Here is a 17,243-nt window from a genome sequence, read left to right as displayed (position 1 = left end):
TGTCCACAGCCACCATCTTCGGGGGTTAGAGACCAAGTCTTCAGATGGTCATTCCCTAGGGCAGCACCGGGCAGGCTTTCCTTTTCTTTGGGCTCGTTAAGGGGGTGCCGCTCTGTGAAGTGCTCTGTATGCATCAGCCGCCTGAGACCAGAATCAGAGATCAGGCCACCCAGCTACTTCCCACTGTTCCCGAAGGGGCCCTCTCTGCAGGACCCTGTTCCCACCTACTCCCCGAGTGTCCTGCTTCCTGCTCCTCACCCCCTTCCTCTGGGGCCAAGAGGCCTCTGCTGATGTCTCAGTCTCCAGGCTTGTGCCTCCACACATGCTGCTTGCTGGATTAACTTCCTACTTTTCTGTGTGTCAGTGTCACTTCCTCAGGAAGCCCTCCAGCATGCCTAGCTTGGCAGCTCCTGTTAGCCCTGCCCGTGGTGGCATGCTCCATGTGGCCCTGCCTTGGCTTGCTGTAGACCTTCCTCTGGCTGATGTGGTTTTCCCTCATCCTCAGAGAAGAGGTAGGATGTGGCCTTCAGCCCCACTGGCAGCAGGCCCTGCCAAGGGCACACGGCTGGGCCAGCTGTCACGAGGGGAGGGCTCTTCACAGCTGCTGCATGTACTCTGTATCCGATGCAGTGGGAGGCCCACAGCCCTTGGGTCCTTAGAGACCTATGAGCTGTCGAGGACCTCAGGAGGAGTGTGCTGAGACCTAGACTCACCTGCACTTGTCTTGCCTGAGGGCCATGGTGGGAAGAGCTCAGACTTGAGGTCAGATCCCTGAATTTGGAGTCTGGCTCAGCCAGTTGTCAGCTGTGTGGTCCTGGGCAAGTTTCAGTGCTTCTCTAAACCTTGGTCTGCTCTTCTGTAAAATGGGCTCAACGGTGCATCATTAGGGGCATTAAGTGAGATGTACACAGGACAGATGGCACATTCTAGGTCCCCAAGACGGGAAGCAAATTAGTGCTTACTGTGTCCCAGTCCAGTCCCGTGTCTCTGTCTTGCTCCCCACAGCTTCTCTATGAGACAGATCATGCTGGGTCAGGTCCCTAAACCAGGCTGCAGCCAGCCGGCCCCTCACGGCCAGGGCCAGCCCCAGAGGGGGCGGCATCCCCGGGTCAGCCGCCTCACTCTGCTTCTTCTCCACAGGTCCAGAATGTCCATGGAGCTTTCAATGCCCTCGGGGGAGCGGACAGACTCACCTCCAACCGTACGTATCCCATGTCCCAACTGGGGATGGGGAAAGGGGGAGAAGAAGGGGACCTTTACCAAGCACCCTCTGTGAGCAGATCTGTTAATGCTTCATTTGCTCCCACCGCTGGCCTGTGAGGACGGGGGCACCAGGCCTGTCTTACTGAGAAGGGGACCCATGCCCCTGGGGAAAGTATGTGACAGCCCTAGGCACATCAGAAGTGGTCATTGAATGCCAGCTCTTATCATCAGATGTTATCATGCCCTCTAATTGTGCTTAGGTGGTAGACTCACCTAAGACCCCACAGGGAGTGATGGCACGACCAGAATTTATTTTGGCTCCAGTGGCACTGTGAGAACAGGGCTGTGGGTGGTCCAGTTGGGTCTGACCACCTGGGCCACTACCCCAAGCCCACAGTCTCCTCCTGCGGGAGTGCCTGCCACCCACCAGTGCCCCCCCCCCCAGCCATCTGCCCGCTCCACCATCTGGCATCTTGGCCCCAACTAAAGAGGGCTCCGTGTCTTTACACGCTGATACACACATGTACACACCTGTCTGTTGCCTCATCTAATGAATTTTAACACACCTACACATGCACGTGTGCACACACCTAGGGCCTCAGATGCATGCACAGAACAGGTGTTGGTGGCGGGTCTGCTTAAATGCATTCCTGCACCGGGTCCTCCCGGACAGGTTACCTTGACTTATTTCCTCACCTGAGCTCACCTTTTGTGTCGGTAAACCTTTTCTTATGGTTTCTTAGAACACACTGTTCCCTCTGATAGTCAGAAATTCAGGCAAAAGAAAACAGCTGTCCATGACCTCCCCCTCCCCCACAAGGAATCACACTTTTAATTTCTCTGTGTCCCCGTGAACCCTTGTCCATCAGCAGAGGCCATTTTTTCAAAGCAAATAGACGGTAGTTGACCCTCTGATTTTGGTACTCGGCAATGGTTGCGTAACCAGAATTGTACAGTTTTTCTGGTGGTGACAGAGATGTGCTTGCCCATCTAGCAGCTCTGCTGTGCTCTGTGAGGCCTTGCCTTCTCATGGAAAACGTCTGTCATTTCTAGTTTTTTACTGTTCCAGTAATGCCCGTGATACTTACGGTATGTGCTTTATTTACATTTTCCAGTTCTTTCTCTCCCTCCCCCACCCCCGCCCACCCCCGGCAGCCTCTGAGTGTGAGCAGTGCCCACTTGTTTGCATGCGAATGTCTGATTGTCGTGGAGGGTGGCCCTCCGGGTGGTGGGTAGTCCCTGCGGTCCTGTGTAAGGGCAGCACGCCGCCCACCAGCTCTTGGGGTTAGCAGGGACCCCCTCAGCTATCTGATACTGAAATAGAGCTGAGCAAAGAAGGACCCGAAGCGTGTCAGCCAACAGAGGGCATGGGCAGAAAACCCTGCCTGCTCTCAGGCTAGTGACAAAAGCCATCTTGGGCTGGCTTCCGTGGGAAGGAAAATGCATTAAATTGCATTTAAATCAGACGACAGGCAGCCAGGGGCAGGGCTGGCTTTCCTTCCCTCAGCCCTCCAGCTCGGTGTCCCTGCCTGGACTTTGCCTTTGCTGCCCCCTCTGCTCCCAGACGTTCCCACTGAGGGCTGCTTCTTGTCATGCAGGTCTCCACTCAAATGCCACCACCTCCCAGAGGCCCTCCCTGACCATCTTGTCTAAAGTAACCCCCACTCGCAGTAACTTGTTTTCCTCCTAGCCAAGACCACTCTGAAGATCCTGAGGAGTAATTGTTGATGTTTCTAGCCCCAATGATGACATTGTGGTTGTTGTGTTTTGGTTTTTAAGAGTTTTTATCTTTTATGGAGACATAACTAATGTATCTGTGGATGAATTGATGTGACACCTGGGATTTGCTTCAAAATAAAATAGGGTGGGGGGAACAGTAGGGTAGGGATGAAGCAAAAGCAATCATGTGTTGTTAATTGCCGAAACTGGGGAATAGGGTACATAATATGATTCCTGTTTTTTTATGTGTTTGAATTTTTCCATAATAAGATGTCGGCGGGGTGGGGGAGCGAAAGGGTATGTGGGCCTGTCTGGATCAGAGGGGAGCCAGCAGCCCCTCGGAGGGGTCCACTGACGAGGAATCCATGTGGATGTAATTAGGTTCACTGTCTCTACTGGGCATTTGGCAAACCGTACCGAAGGCCTTAAAAATGGCCATTCCCTTTGAGTCATCTTTTCTACTCATAGGAGAGAAAGCTAAGGAATTAATTAAGAGAGTGTGCACAGATTTAGGAAAATAATGCTCATTAGGTCATTGTTTACAAAAGTGCAAATGAGGGACAGCGCCAGTGTCTAGCCCGGGGTGGGGGGGGTTGGCTGAGTATGTTTACAGGGCTGTGCTGGGAGTTGCGTACAGCTCCTGGCCGTCATGTGTCCGACCTTCGCTGGCATTCAGGCAGCGAGCGTTTATTGAGGACCTACTGTGCACCAGGCACTGTGCTAGAGGGTATTGCAGCAAAGAAAAACACTTACAGAGCTTTCTTTCCGTGTGTTGGACCTAAAGTGGTATCTGTGGGGTTTAGTTCTTAGAAAAAAGGTACAAGATGATCCAGTTTTAGGAAGACATGAATACGAGTTTCAGTCTAGCACTTTATACACAAGAAACGTGAACCCGTGGTTTTCTATGGATGATGGATTTGTGGGTGGGTTTTATTTCTTCTTTTTACCATCATCTACTTTGTACAGATTTTAACAGGACCATTACAGGTGTGATTTTTCATAAGGCATCCACTCTTTCGTCCCCTTGGGGCAATGGCATTTGGAACACTGTGTCTCAAATGCGGATTCTGAGCCCCACTCCAGGATCTCAAGGGGTGAGGCCCAGGTGTCTGCCTGTTCAATCCTGGGTGACCCCGCTGCTCCTGACCCCTGCAGGCTTGAGCAGAGGGGTGTTGGGATCTTCACGGGCTCAGCCCTGAAGCCACAGGCCTTTTCGGAGGTGTTCAGAGGAGTCAGCTCTCAGGACGATTCAGGAAGCACCGCCCTTTTCTTACCAAAATGCAGTCTTAGCAGGAAGAGGCCCTGATTGTCCTTTACACCTCCCCTCTTACAGTAAGTGAGTCTCAGGACTCAGAACTGATTCGGCCTCTAGACCAGGATTAGAACACACGAGGCCAAGTTCCTGTGCAGTTTTAGGTCCAGGATCCCTGGCCTGAGATCATAGAAGGCAACAGCAGCAGGGTCCTTGGACTTCTCGTAACATCTCCGAAGGCCTGAGGGAATCCATACCTTTCCTGGGTGATGTTTGGTAGCTTTGGGCCAGCATTTTATCTATCTGGTGCTTGATTCTGGTTACCTCATGCTTATCAGAAGCTGATTCATCTGTTCTTCCATTCATACCTCTGACCAGCCATCCCTCCCTCCGTTCATTCATTTAGTAAGCACTCGCCGCCGTGCGCTCCGAGCCAGGCCCCGTGCAGGGTTCTGGGACAAGAGGATGAGTAATGCTCGGTTCCGGCCCTCTGCAGCCTCCCCACATCCAGCGGTGGTGCGTCAGGCTTACAGTGGAGCGTGACGGGGCCTGGCAGAGGGGGCAAGAAATTAATTCTGCAGAGATGCTGTTTTGCTGGTTTGTGGGCTCTTTTTGAAACTTTAAACCCAGCTTGTTTCAAAAGCACCAACATTCAAACAGGATCAGGGGGTGCACAGCGAAATGTGAGCTTCATCAAATCCTGCCTTCTTCCCCAGAAGCTAAAATTGCTAATAGTTTCTTGGGTGTCTTTCTAGAAAATTCCATACATTCATGTATACAGTGAGTCTTCCCAGCACCCCCTCCCCCGCTGCCACCAGGGGTTGCCCTGTTGATGGACATTTGGGTGGCTTCCAGAATTTTAATATCAGACACAGTGCAGGAGTAAAAATCCTGATAGATGGAGGCTCCCCGTTCCTGGTGTCCAAAGTGGAGGAAAAGAAGAGGGGTTGTTTGGTAATGAAAATTTGGAAACAGCCCCCAGCAATGCCTGGCAGGTTCAGGGTCGAAGTGAGGTAGAGCTACCAGCTGGGCAGTGCCCATGCCCCTGCTTCATCCTGCCGTGTCCTTCCCACAGCTCTCGCCTCCCATGACTACATCCTGAAGATCGTGCCCACGGTGTACGAGGACAAGAGCGGCAAGCAGCGGTACTCCTACCAGTACACGGTGGCCAACAAGGTACTCACTGAGGGGCCCAGCTGCGTGCAGCCGCGCCCTCTGCTGGCTAGAAGCAGAGGCGACAAGTGTCTGTGAGAATTCCTGCTGGGTCCCTTCTGGGGGCCTTTCCCTAGGGGCTGCTCTGGCCTGGCTCGGTCCCTGGGTAAAGATGAGAGGCCAGTCTCAGAGTCGAAGGGAGGAGATCAAACCAGGAGATAGGATGCGATCTGTTGAGAAAGAGACTTGCATCTGGATAGTCAACACACAACAGATGCCCTGGTCTTGGGCTACAAGCTCTTTATCCAAAATCACGAGGACCTTGAATCACACTCGTTGGCCATTGGTTAACAGGATTGTCCTAGGACCCCTGCACTCAAAAATCATGGAGAAGCAAGCAGGTAGGCCTTGGCGGGCAGCAGAACGTGGTCAAGCCAGTGGAATAGGGTGACAGTTGTTTCAAGCTGAGGCGGCCTCTGGCCTCCCCAGAGTCGACCCTGCCAGTGGACATGAATGCTGGAAACACATTAGTGGAAGCACCCCCAGTGGATCCCCTTTATCATCAGGACTCTCCTTTTTCTTCTGTTCCGGGGCTGCCAAACCCCTTAGAGGTGATACATTGTTTAGCTCAATTAATAATAATAGAGTAGTAGCTACCATTTACTGAGCACTTACTATGGGCTGGCTGTTATGAGAAGCCCTCTACCTCCGCCATTTTCAGTCATCATGACAGTTCTGTTTGTCCCCACTTTATAGAGTTGGCCACTGAGGCACTGAGATGTAGTCACAGAGCTACAGAGTGGCCAAGTGAGGACCAGCACTGGGTTCTCCTTTGGCCCCAGAGCATGGCCTCTTGATCACATCACCCACTCAGTCTGAACAGGGGCTGTTGAGTGTGTTGGTCCGGGAGCCGCTCCCTCCCGGACGACTGGAGGTCCCTCTGCGTGGATCTACCTGTGTGGATGTTCTGGTGTGACTTTCCAAAGCGAGTTCTCTTTCTTTTACTCACTGCTTCTTAAAGGGCATCTTGTTGTGCCCTGTTTCTTGAAGGGCATCAGCTGTCAAGTGCTGACCACATCTAATGGCTGGGAGAATGTGGACGTGGTCTGAGCAGAGAAGGTGGGGCTGGAGCAGACTGCCGGTTCACACTCGGCTCAGCCACTTGCTGGCTGTATGGCTGGGACCAGTCACCCACTGCTCCATGCCTCTGTTTACTCATTTGTAAAATGGGGATGGTGCACCTCATAAGACTGCTATCAAATGAGGGCAATGTTTTGAAAACTGCTTTGTCCACAAAGGAGGCTTTGGGTAAATGGTACCTCCTGCTGCTGTATTTCATTATTTTCCTCTATCCCTCAGCTCTGGGCATTGACCCAGTCACCCTGCCCCACCAGCTCTCTGGGGAGAAAGCTCATCTTGTTTTGCCCAAGGCTCCTTCCCCTGAGGCTTTGGCAGAGGCCCAGCAGCCAGGGCAGCTTGCTCAGCTCTCTCTGTGGCCTTGGCCCCAGCCTGCTCTGGAACAAACCGGGCCGTGCCTGTCAGAGCCCGTGGCAGTCCATCAGGGGGCATAGGTCTTGGGTCATCCCTGGAGAAATGTCAGGGCTTGGGGCCTAGCATTTGGGATTGGGGCGCCCCTGTGGTTCAGTCTGGTCTACAGTTATTGTAGACGAATCAGAGTAGCCCAGAGGTGTCCAGCAAGTGCCCAGATCAGAGAGGACACATGTTTATTCAGCTCCTTAGCCTCCTTCTAATCCTACCCAGCCAGATTCCGTCTCGAGAAGCCTTGTCATAGAGTCCCTCTCTCTTTCTGGTTCTGTGTTCCTTCTTTGAAGAAGCCCACACCCCCATGACCTTTATACTATCTCTGTTACACACACGTGCTCACACGCGTACACACGCACATCCAAGGATGTCCTGTGTGGCCTAGAATGCCCCCTCTTCACTAGCCTGGGGAGACTTGGTCATTCGTTCCTGGCCTCCGGAGCACTCCATGTCTTTGTATCACTGCATGGAGAGTGTGGCAGGATTGGAGATAATTCTTTTACATCTGCCTCCTTTCCAGATAGTGACACGCCTCCCCCCCCCAACACCCGCTCTGGGGATGGGGCAGGGCTTCCTACCCTTACTTAGAGTCCCCAGCAGCCAGCAGGGGGCCAGTCCATGGGAGAGGTACTCAGTAAACAACCAGTGAGGAGGGGCCCCTGGGTGACTCAGTCAGTTGGGCATCTGACTCTTGATTTTGGCTCAGGTCAGGATCTCACAGTTGATGGGATCGAGCCCCGTGGCAGGTTTCACACTGACAGCATGGAGCCTGTTTGGGATTTTCTTTCTCCCTCTCTCTGCTCCTCCCCCACTCACATTTTCTCTGTCTCTCTCTCTCTCTCTTTCTTCTCTACTCCATCCCTCCTCAAAATAAACAAACATTGAAAATAATAATGGTGAATGAGTAAATGTATGGCTTTTGCGTACCCAGGAGAGTTATGGGGGGAAATAGGCCTTTATTCAGACGGAGCCCAGATCACACCTGTCCTTTTACATCTCTGCCTTCTGGTTCTGAGACCACTTCCAGGTTATATGGTCAATTTCCAAGCAGCCAGAAGGGTTGAAAATGTGCCAGGGAATGTTGCCCATCCAGGTGTTGGGAGCAGAGCCTCCGGGGGAAGGGATGAGAGGGACTGGTAGAGTCTGGCTCCAGCCAAGAGAGAGAGAAGAAAGCCAGTTCTTGTGGGTGGGTGGGGGACCCTCTGCATCCCAGCTCCCGCCCACCAGGAGACACGGCTGATGTGTCTGATTCCTCACGTCCCCGTTCTCTCTCCCCCCACCCCAGGAATACGTAGCCTACAGCCACACAGGCCGCATCATCCCCGCCATCTGGTTCCGCTATGACCTTAGCCCCATCACAGTCAAGTACACAGAGAGACGGCAGCCTCTGTACAGGTTCATCACCACGGTGAGTAGCTGGGGCCCTGCCGCGGGCTCCCTTTCTCGGCGTCCCACTGGCTCTCAGAGAGGCAGGACGCAGCCTGCAGAGCTAGGACCCCAGGCTGTACACAGCAGGTCGTGGTCCCTAGGATGTTGAGAGAGGTGTCATCAGAATCCTGTCATCCAGAAAGCATTTTCCAAAGAGGTATGTCACCAAATCAATTTCGTTTGCTAAGCAGGTTTTTATGGCTCAATTAGATGTTTGGTGAGTTTCTCCAGGTTTTTAATTTTTTTATCGGTTTAGCAGGGTTTATCCTTTCCTTTGGAAATTCTACAGTGAAGGTTCAACCCATTTTTTCCCAGGTCTCTTTTCCAACTACAGCTGCTCATATTGTCAAGTTCTTTCTTTATTTGCTACTTGCATTTTCTTTTATTTTCTCTCTTTCATACTCCCTCTCTCTATATTTCTTTTCTTTTTTTAAAGTTATTTTTGCTTTATTATTTATTTTTGAGAGAGAAAGAGAGAGCATGAGTGGGGGAGAAGAAGAAAGAGAGGGAGACACAGAATCCAAAGTAGGCTCCAGGCTCCAAGCTGCCAGCACAGGGCCCGACGTGGGGCTTGAACTCATGAACCGTGAGATTATGACCTGAGCTGAAGCCACCCAGGTGCCCCTAAGTTTCTTTTCTTTCTTGCCATTGTCTCCATTAAGTCCACTTTCCTGTGAAGCAGCTTCATGCTGATGTCATTTTTCTTTGATACTGAGTATTTCTATGAAATAGACTGTTCCCTGGCCTTCCATTCAAAGTGTCCTTGGGGGCAGGAAAGCAGGCTCACAGCACCCTACTTCAGCCAGGTTGCCCAGAGATGGTTGGTAAGCCAGAGCCGAGGTAGAAGAGATGGGGTGATTGTCCCTACCTCACAGATTTGGAAACTGAGACTTAGAGGCCCTCTGCCTTTTACCTCTTCATACTTTTAATAATGATTCAAGGTCAGAGTCTTCGTCCCGGGCCTCTCATCTCTGGCTCTCACAAGATTTGTATTAGTCAGGACTCTATTACAGAAAAGACAGCCCCACCTCCAGCTGGCTTGAGGGCTCAGGAAGCCTCAGGCCTGGCTGGATCCAGGCACAAACAGTGTCTAGAATAAGCCTTTTTTAAAATCCTGCTTTCCTCTGTCCTGGCTTCATTGTCAAATAGAATTCACTCATGGAAATTGCCTTTCTCTGTAATTCGACCTGTGCCCTGGATAAGATAGTGCTGTTCTGTGCCAGTATTGTGGCCTGAAGAATGAAAGGACTTTCAGCCCACTGGCCCCGGCCAGGTGAACATTTTGAAGGGGTGGAGATCCCCAAGAGAAAGATCAGGGGTCGGTTCTAGAAAACAGAAGGGTGAATTCTAAGAGGCCAAAAGGTCAGAGGTCCACAAACGTGTCTCCATCTTATCATCCTAAATAGGATCCTCCCAGACCTCATGGGGCTCAAAGGAGATCGTCAAAGGGAAGCTCTTTGCCTTGTAGAAAGCCACGTGGGCACTCAGGGTCTCAGGACCCTAGTGCTTTTAGGAGCGTCAGAACATTCGCTGACTCCAGAAAATGCAAACCTTCCAGTCAGCCACGACCACCTACCATAAAGCTAAGGTCCCTGCCCAACACAGACTGGAAAAAGGCATTTATTCCACATATGAGACAGGCACAATCTTCAGAATTTATATATAAAGAGTTCCTACCAATCAGTAAGAAAAAGTTAAGTGATCACGAAGAAAAATGGGTGAGGACTTGACCATTCATAGAAGAGACCATGCTGGCCATGAAAAGATGCTCGAGTTCCCTAGAAATTGGAGGAATTTGATTCAAAATATGAGACCCAGCTTGGTCCTATCAGACAAGCAGAAATTAAGGACCCCCCACAATAGAGATCGGGGGGACGCACAGCAGCAGGACCTGCATACACTAGTTGGTACACACGTAGATCGGCCAGCCGCTGGGAGGCTGATGCGCAGACCCTTTGACCCAAAAGCCAGGGAGCTATTGAGCAAGTGGTTTTACCCATAGCCCTACAGGCTAGCACCCCAAGTTGTTTTCTTTACCCCAGTGCACTTACTGCATACCCAGAGTAAGAAACTAAGGTACAGGGAGGTATGTTTGTGCAGGTGTGGTCTGCTCCTCAGAGCCCCCGGGTCTACGGCATTGACAGTGGCAGAGCCCGTGTGTCATTGTAGGGTCTAGAAGGCTCTTCTCATTTGCTCCTACGTGCCAGATGTCCGAGGCCCAGAGAGTGAACGACCCTGGGCAAGGGGCTGAGAAATGAAGCAACTTCATTTATTTGCTAAACTTTGACTAGACTTTACCATATGCCAGGCCCTGTGCCGGGCAACAGGGATGGCTGAGTTTGACTTCACCCCTGCTCCCAGCTGGTGGGGAAGGGGGCTCCCACGCAAGAATGGAAGCCCGTCCAGCAGGGGCTACACTGGAGCTATGCACTGCAGTAGCAAAAACTCCCGTCTGTTTGGAAAGTTTGGAGAAGGAGCCCCAGGGGTGAAGGATGCGGAGATGTTCTCCACACTGGTGAGTGAAGGAGAGAGGGTGTTGGCACAGGGAGTGGTCTGTGCAGAGGTGCCCGGCATAGCATGTTTTGTGAAGGCCATGTGGCCTCTTTTGACGGGGGTGGACTTCTAGAGCTGGAGGTCCCAAGAAGTCACAGGGGAAACGCCCATCCATCCAGACCCAGAGGCCAGATATGTCCCTGACCCCGTTTCCTTCTCCTCTGGCCTTTGGCCATCAGCGTCTCCTCTGCCTGAGCATGGGCCACGCTGTGGGGGACCTCCTGACATCACTAGCCCGGTGGTTTCTCCAAAGGCCCCATGCTGCAACCATCATGGTCGCTCCGGCAACCATGGGGTCAGCCCACAGTGAGCCAACCGGCTGTCCCTGGCAGATGGCATCATTGTGGAGCTTCAAAGCCCCTTGTCATGAGGCGGCAGATGTGGGGATGACGCCCACAGCACAAAGGCCCCCAGGAACCCTAGCAGGGTGGGGTGGGGCCTGGATGGAAGTGGGGGCATCTGCTGTGACTTCTCTTTCTCTCTTTTGAAAATCAAACACTTGTGTGCAAAGCCCCTCAGTCCCCAAATGGGGGCCTCTGCAAATAGCTCCTCACAGGGGCTGCTTAAGAGAGGGCTTAGGCCAGAGGCCAGGGTGTCATCATGTGGCGGCTGCGGGCTGCAGGGGCAGCTGTGGGTGGGCTGGAATGAGGTGGGGTGTGGGTGTGGAGGGGGGAGGTGGGAGGGGCCTTCCCGATGCATTTGTCCGCAGCCGGTACCTGGCTCCTTCGAGGTTGCTCCTCCAGGGTTTCGTGGTCTGGAAAGGACCCAGACATTCTGATCCTGAACGGAGGAGGGTGCCTTCTCCTGGAAGTCTCCACCAGGCTGCCCGGGGCTCCTCTATCTGGGCACCCAAGGCACCTTGCCCAGACATTCCAGAAAATGTCACCACTAAAGGAAGAAACAGATGTTTTTTAACAACACACAAGTGATCCCCTTCAGAGCGCCCCCTCCCACACACACACATTTGTCCCCTGCCCTGCCACTTGCCGAGGCCTGCTTTTGGGAGTGCCTTCAAGTGGGTTGTGGTGACGGACTGGATGACTTCAGAAGTGTCACGTCGCTGTCCCTGCGTGTTTTATTCTATCAGGGAGGAAGAGCCAGAAGTCAAAAATATCCAGTTGGGCCAGTTTGGCCATGACTGTTTTTGCCCACCAGAAATGACCCGCTGATAATGAATGGCATGCTCCCATTGAGCAGCAAGAATAGCTGAATTCGATGTAATCCCTGGCCTCTTGGTGCTCCTTGCTAGTGAAATAACCCCCCAAACTTTAGATTGTACTTTATAATTGCCAGGCCTGATCATGGAGCCCCACGTCTGTTTCCCCTCTGCATCCCCTGCATCCAGCACCGGGCAGATGTAGCCTGGATATCCGTACTCAGAAATATACAAGGGATGGCAGCTTGAAGAAGTGATCATATAGCTACACTTATTAAGCATCTACTGTTACTGGGTGCTTTTATAATTGTCTCCTTTAATGTTCCCAGGAGCCCTCCCAGGTATAGATCATTCTTGTTTTATGTACCACTTAACTGAGGCTTAGAGAGCTAAAGAAACTCATCCAAGATCACACAGCCAGTAAATGGCAAGGCTGGGACCCGACTCCAGAGCCTGCTTTTGCCACATCACCCATCCCACTCACCCCTCCCCCGCCCCGCCCCACCACCTAGCTTGGGAGCCTCCATCTCCCAAAATAAAGGCTCCTAAGGATGTCCCGAAACTGAGTCCCCAGAAACCATGAAGCCCTTGGTAGGACACTAGGATCTTTTGATATGGTGACTCCATACTGGGAATCAGGAAGAAATGTTATAGCAGGAAACAGGTGACGTATGAGCATGAGTGATAAAATCACAGTCATACGCATAAACCATTAAGAAAAACCACAACGACAACGCTTAAACTGTCCCTCCAAGACTTGGTTGGCTGGTGGTTTACAAATTTTCCTGCCCAGATCTGATTACCTTCCACTCATCTGTTTGGGCGCCTATGAGGATTTGCCGTAGACAAAAGGCATTAGATACTCGGGTGTGGGGGGAGGAAGACAGTAAAAACAATTGAGAAGAGACCAACTTAAGAACTGTGGAGATTTTACCCACTAAGGTAATATGAGTTGGGAAGAGACCAGCTTTGTAGCTGGATCTGAATCTTGCCTACTCAGACTTCCCTTGAAGTGTCTCTGTTACTGGACCATGAACCCCAGGAAGGAAGGGCAGGGCCTTAGTCTGGTCTCCAGACCTGGGACAGTGCAGGCAGGTGATAAATAGGTGTCAGACAGTGAGCAAACCAGTGGAGGGGTGCACACCTTGGTCCATGCCCACAGCACAAGTTTCTATTATTTGAGGAATGGAACAGAACCTACATTAGCAGCTCTGTTCTTCAGGGCTGGAAATGTGTAACAAAACAAAACAAAAAAACTTTGGTTCAGATCCTTCCAGAAGTTTTGAGCAGGGCTAGATCTTCCAGAAGGTTGTGTACCAGGGACAGATTGCTCCAACTGGGTCTGAACGCAGACATCTCCATTGCAACGGAAGTTCCTGGTGCTTGCTTTTTGAAGGCAGATTCTGAGACATAAAAGGAATACCGGAATAGAGCGAGCTCCCTTTTAGAAACTGCTTACTCTCACAGCCTCACAGCTCACTTCATAAACGTTATTGATGGGGTCCCTTACTTCGGGACATTTGATAAAACTTAGCAGGATTGAGAGAGTAAATACACAGAAGCCATACGTGCCAAAGACAAGGACTGAGAGGAGCCTTCCAGTTGGGGGTCAAGTACAGTAGTCTATCAGAAAAAAGCAGGCCCTTCGCAGCCTTCCTGACCTGAATTCTCACCACCCTCGCCTATTTGGTACTTGTGTGACCTTGAACAAGCCAGTCCCTCTGTGAACCTCTTCTTTCCCATATGGGAAATGGGGGGGTCTACCCTGCACGGATATAATGAGAAGCCAGAGGAAAGTGCCATCTCAGGCCTGACACATAGTAGTAGGTGCTCAACCAAGGCGGGTTTTTTTGGGGGGGGCAAAATGGGCATTTTTGCTGCTGCAGCCATTGTAAGAATGGTAGGGAGAGGGCTCTGTTCCCCCACAGGGCCCTGTACTAGGGGGTGGGCGTGGAGGGCCCGGCAGGCGTGACCCCACGGGAGGGAGACCACCACACCCTGTCCTCCCCAACTTGTCCAGGGCCCAGTCATCAGCTTCCCTCCTGCGACAGCCCCCACCCCTGCATAGCCACAGCCTCGGTGTTCTCATCCGCGGCTCCAGTCTGTCTGCCGCCACCGGCATCTGATGGGACTCCGATTCATTATTTATTTCCTCATACTGTGCCTTTTCCACAGGCTTTTCGAGCAGTGCTGATTGCATGGGGAAAGTGAGTGACCAGTTCGCAGGCACTTGTGGTACAAGCAGGCCAGCCAGCCAGAGGCCATCTGGGTCCTCACGGGGGCCCCATTTTATGGATGAGAGAAACTGAGGCTGGGGTCGGGGCACGGTAACCTGGCTTCCCCGGCCAGAGTGGCAGAGCCGGCATCTGACCACAGGAATGTTTCCTTCCGAGCCCACAGTCTCCACCGCCACCCCCGTGTCGCCCTGTGTGCTGTGTCCCTCTGCTGCCCACTGGAAAAGTCAGGCGGGGGAAGGGCAAGGAATCCGGGAAAGCATTGGTGCTGGTGGAACAACTCTCCAATTCAGCTCTCCAGCCAGTGCGGTTGGAACGTGTCCTTCCCATATTATAAGGAATTAAGAGCCATAATTAAAATGTAAGGGAAACACACACACGCACCCCTTCTTTTCAAGGTAGAAACGCTGACTTCATTCTAGCCAGAGCGGGAGGTTGGGAAGCTGGGGAGCCACAGGAAGTCTCTGCTGAAGAACAAAGGGGCATATTATTGAGGACTTGTGAGGAAAACAAAGTAACGTGCTCCTCTCAGACTCACTGGGGCCCGGATATCGAATTGTCCTCCTTTCCAAGTCTGGGGCCAGGGCTGCTGACCAGCGCGGGGTTGCATTTGCTGGCTTGGGTGGCCCACTCCTGCATCACCCTCCTCTGAGGTTGTCCCCCCTGCCTCAGGGCCAGGTCGGGAGGTACAAGGACACGGCAGCGCTGAGGGACCAAGAGAACGTCCACGGTTGTGTGTGTCACACACTCATTCAGTCTGACAGCTGACCCGAGGGGCAAGGATTAGCCTTCCCGTTTTTTTAAAGTAAGGGAACTGGGGTGTGGGAAGTAAGGATGATGCCAGGCCACACGAAAGGAGGGGCCCCCTCCAGAAGCACCTTTGCATCAGGTACTTCTGGTATCTTCCTGGTGCTTGAGGTTGCGGTAGAGTCCTGGGCAGATGTGAAGACTCCCTAACTGGCCAGAGAATGGAAGTAACCGGCTTCGGTAGGTACTCTGCCCCTCGGGATATGCTTCATCACAAACACTTCTGGGCATGCACTTGAGGGAATATCCTGTCAAGATCTCAGCTACCCCGTCTGTAGAATGGGCCCTTGGAGTGCTTAGGACCTGGGCAACTGCCAAAGAATCTGCACGTGGTGCTGTTCTGTCTTCTGACGAATTGGCTTGTTGTTTCACTAAAAGAGCCAGTTAGAAAAACAGAAAGTTGAGACCCAAAGTCTTGCTCTGGGGAATAAGTGGTATTTTATCCATTGCTGTTCTTAAAGTGGGTTCCAGAGAATTTAGAAAATCTCAGATCTTAGCAACAAGGTCGGAGTCTTACATTCAGCTGAAAGTTGAGGTATTGTTTATTGAGCACCTATTAAGTGCTGGGAGCTCCAGGGGCATTTCCTGCAGTACGACAATTGGCAGGGTAGGGGTGGTTTTCCCGTGTTGTAGATGAAGAATACTGAGGCCCGCAAAGGCTCTCCCATGGCCAAACTGAGTGACAGCCACAGTCCACTTCCCGAGTCTGAGACCTTTCTGCTGTCATGGCAGGAGCGCCCCGGCAGACGCCCCAGGACCCACTTCACACCCATCCCACTCCGCTCAGGGACCCTGAACCGTGTACAGTGAGGTCGCATATGATTGGCTTTATCTTCACTTTTATTCATGTGTATTCATCTTGGCACATCTCCCATCGCGCGTTGGCGAGATGCCGGGCCGCCATCCGCCCCTTCAACAGCTCTTCTCTTGGTCTGTACTTGAGATCTGCTCCACCAGTATGGGGAGGCCTGTTACTGCCACCAACATACGGCCTGAGTCCCAAGACAGGCACACGATCTGCTGCAGCCTCATGGCTTCGTTTATTTCCCTGTTGCAGACAGGGACACAAGATGGCTAAGACTGGCCCCCTCCTTGGAGAGTCCCGATGTGGTCACCTCCTGGTGTTGAGTGTGTCTCTGGTCACCCACGTGTCAGAATCCAGGGAGCACCACAGCCTGAGAGCACCCCAGGACCCCACACCAGTCCCCGCCTGTGAAGACGTGTCAGGAAGGCCGGAGCAGGCTCATGGCAAAACCGTGAAGTCAGGGGCCATGCTGCTGGGTTTTTCATTCAGCTTTTGAGGTGCCTCCCCCTACCCCAGAATGTGCCAGAACTCCCTCTCCTCGTTTGACCGGTGGGTGAAGGGAGATGTGCTGCTGTGCTGGGGAGTAGTAGGGGATACACAGGGGCCCTCACCGCAGGGCCCCCTTAGCCCAGGCCCACAGCGGCTCACTCTGATGGGGCCAGTTGTCTAGTAGCTTACGTGCCCCAGGCCTCCGCTTCTCCCCAGCTGTGTGTTTTCTTGTACCTCAATGCTTGTGCTGTCTCGTCCTGCTCCCGGAGACTTCAGACCAGGTGCCAGGTGTATGTGAATCATAGGCATTCTAGGGTTCCAAAGCGTGTGTGCGGATGTAGGGTGTGTGTGTGTGTGTGTGTGTGTGTGTGTGTGTGTTGTTTTTATTATTTGCTCCATTGCACTTAAGTCACATTTTCCTCTTCTCTAATCCAAGCTCTAAAAGCATTTTGTGGTGTAAAATCTCCTCTATCATCTGATCCAGCTGACCGAAATAAACCAGCCCCTCTGCCGTCATCTTCCTTGAAAAGTGGCCCTGCGTCATGCTCTGAGGCTGGCGGGGAGAGGCCTCGCCTGCCCAAAACACTTCATAATAATCCCCCTAGCGCCCCCCATCCTCTTCACTCCCCAGGGGGCTGTTATTACTGGAATGCCAGCTGCTCCACTTACAGCCCATCCATACAGACCTGCTCTGTCCGCCTTGGGCCTCACGGGGCCCTGCTTAGCTCATCTTGTGGAAATGTCGTTTTAAAAATAAACACCAGTTCGATCCACACTTCCCTGTCACCTCCGCTGTGTCTCCTGGCCCCCTCCACTTGGCACCAGAGGGCCCATTAAGGCACTGCCGTCTCTCAGAGCCCTCCGGCAGTGGGGTGTCAGCGGCTGGCCACATACTCGGCCCTG

The 17,243-nt window shown here is 52.5% G+C and overlaps 1 protein-coding gene across 2 annotated transcripts in view; it reads left to right on the top strand.

Moving 5' to 3' along the window:
- The window catches only part of ERGIC1 (endoplasmic reticulum-golgi intermediate compartment 1), a 100,066-nt gene that overhangs the window by 78,828 nt on the left and 3,995 nt on the right, over window positions 1-17,243 (top strand). For both annotated transcript variants that reach the window (XM_029942846.1, XM_029942847.1), the window contains 3 exons: window positions 1,141-1,201; window positions 5,250-5,350; window positions 8,154-8,276. In XM_029942846.1, coding sequence (XP_029798706.1) covers window positions 1,141-1,201; window positions 5,250-5,350; window positions 8,154-8,276 — 285 coding nt within the window. The remainder of the gene's footprint in view (window positions 1-1,140; window positions 1,202-5,249; window positions 5,351-8,153; window positions 8,277-17,243) is intronic.

Source organism: Suricata suricatta, chromosome 6 (assembly GCF_006229205.1).
Source record: "Suricata suricatta isolate VVHF042 chromosome 6, meerkat_22Aug2017_6uvM2_HiC, whole genome shotgun sequence".
In the NCBI taxonomy this organism is placed as follows: domain Eukaryota; kingdom Metazoa; phylum Chordata; class Mammalia; order Carnivora; family Herpestidae; genus Suricata; species Suricata suricatta.
This window is presented reverse-complemented; position numbering and strand designations above follow the sequence as displayed.